The 2,052-nt window shown below is 38.5% G+C and overlaps 1 protein-coding gene across 1 annotated transcript; it reads right to left on the reverse strand.

Moving 5' to 3' along the window:
- Nucleotides 1-409: 409 nt before the first annotated feature.
- LOC103253421 (oxidized low-density lipoprotein receptor 1-like) lies at nucleotides 410-1,483 on the reverse strand (the record flags this gene model as incomplete). The annotated part of the gene is made up of 3 exons (XM_008051740.1): nucleotides 410-554; nucleotides 918-1,033; nucleotides 1,344-1,483. Coding segments are annotated over 3 exons (401 nt in total), but the record flags the coding sequence as incomplete, so codon positions are not given.
- Nucleotides 1,484-2,052: the final 569 nt, after the last annotated feature.

Genomic DNA, 2,052 nt, shown 5'->3' on the forward strand with positions numbered 1-2,052 from the left:
CATCTCCTAGGCATAGTTCCCCCTTTTCTGCCCTCTGTCTGCAGTTGGGCAAGTTCTTCGTGTTCTGTCTTATGCAGCTTCAGGTGGGTGAAGGGAAGCTGGCGATGAGGTAGAGAAGACTGAGTGCAAAGGGTTCCCAAGCTTGTAGAGGAGTCAAATTTTAAAATAAACAAAAGCTGAAGGCTGGAGGGGAGTTTGGGACAACCTCGATGAAAAGATATAGATAAACAAAATCAAAACTTTTGATGTAATGGTGCCAGGAAGGAGGAGCTACATTCTCTGCTGAGGAATTTAGCTAATAACTCCAAACAGAGCTCTCATGTTCTGCACTCAAGTGACACAGAATAGCTTAAATTCCAAAATAAAATTAAACAATCTTCTTTTCTTACAGAGCCTTCAAATTGCTCTTTTAATATGCTTTTAATAGGTTTGCTTTCTTCTGACATACACTGAATGCAACTAAAGCGCAATTTTCACCAAAAACAGCTCCCCGTTGTATATATGCACAGGTGCCTGAAGGGTACTTTTGGGAAACAGCACCTTGGAGTCTAAACCTGCAGGAAGGGAAGGAGGAAAAAGTTAGATTTACTGCCACCTTATGTCAGAAACTTTGCCTTGTCATAAAGCTTCAAATCAGTTATAGATACAGGAAGGGAAAACTCAAGAGAAGTCCTGAATGGGTAAATGTGCATACCCCTTTGTGAGAGAGGTGAAAAAAGAGACATGAGGAAATTCCCTAGCTTCTCACTGGCAAGAAGTGGACATTGGTAGAATGTAGCAGAACTTCACTAGCAGGTTCAGCAAGGAATAGGAAACTTACAAGTGACCCATCAGAAAGAGTAGGAAACATACAAATGCGGTGCCCCAAATAAGACAAAAATGTATAAGTGAAGCATCAAAAGGAATAGGAAACTTACAATTGAGGCATCAGAGGAGAACCGTCCTCCCAGAGCCATGTGTTGTTGGGTTTCCTCTTAGACAACCCCATCCAGAATGCCGAACTGGAATGGGAAATCACTTTCTGAATGAAGTCCTGTAGAAAGCAATGTTTCTGAGTTGGTGGAATCAATGTGGTGGCTTTAGAATCTGAAATTCAGTTAGCATTCGATTCATAAAACTAAGAAGGATCTTGACAACCCCTTGATGGTTTTATGTAAATGTTTACTGAAGCCTAGGGATACTACAAAGTCATCAGTCCAAAGTCATGCACATAATTTGTGGCCAGGCAAGGTTATAAAACAAGTATTTTGGTTCTCAAAGTAGTCCTTCACTGAGGGTCTAAGCCAGATTTATTTCCCTATCAACCAATACTTAAACTCAACAAATATCAAATAAACACTCACGAGATCAGCTGTGCTATTAATTTTCAGCAACTGGGCATCCAAAGACAAGCAGTTCTTCTGGCTCTTTTCCCAGTTAAATGGGTCAGAGGAAAATAGGTAACAGTTTTCTTCATGCCAGAACCAATCTTGAGGACAAGGAGCTAAGAAGGGTAGTATATGGAATCAGTTAGTAAGGTCTGAGTATAAGTATTTCTGCAATTCTTAAATCAATTCTCCCCTTAGTCCTCTCACATGCATACCATTTCTTCTTAATTAAAATTTTACCCAGTCTCTGTGAATACCTAAATAGCTGCAGAGTCTCTATTTCTCTATTTTTTTTGGAAAAAAAAGAAAGCATACTGATTTTTAGCCCAACTAAAATTTTACTTCTCATTTAGCATTTTCACTTCCCCTGTTAAAAAGCAAGTTAAGCTGGGGATGTAACTTTAGAAACGGATCTATTTTTTTAAAAAGTTATGCTTGGAATGATGGAAGTGAGGGTTGCAAAAATGGATATTTAATACCTACTCTTCTATTTAAAAGTTATACCTGTGTATTTTAAAACTTTGCATATTTGAATAATAGATAGGCTGAAATTCTGTGCCTCCCACTTTTAGACAAGTGTGGTCCAATACAGTAGTCATATGCGATTCTTGAGTACCTGGAATATAATGAATCTGCACTAAGATGTACTGTAAGTATAAAATGCACTCTTGATTTTGAAAAGTTG

This window comes from Carlito syrichta, unplaced genomic scaffold (genome assembly GCF_000164805.1).
Source record: "Carlito syrichta isolate Samal-C Ts95f unplaced genomic scaffold, Tarsius_syrichta-2.0.1 Scaffold67303, whole genome shotgun sequence".
Lineage (NCBI taxonomy): Eukaryota > Metazoa > Chordata > Mammalia > Primates > Tarsiidae > Carlito > Carlito syrichta.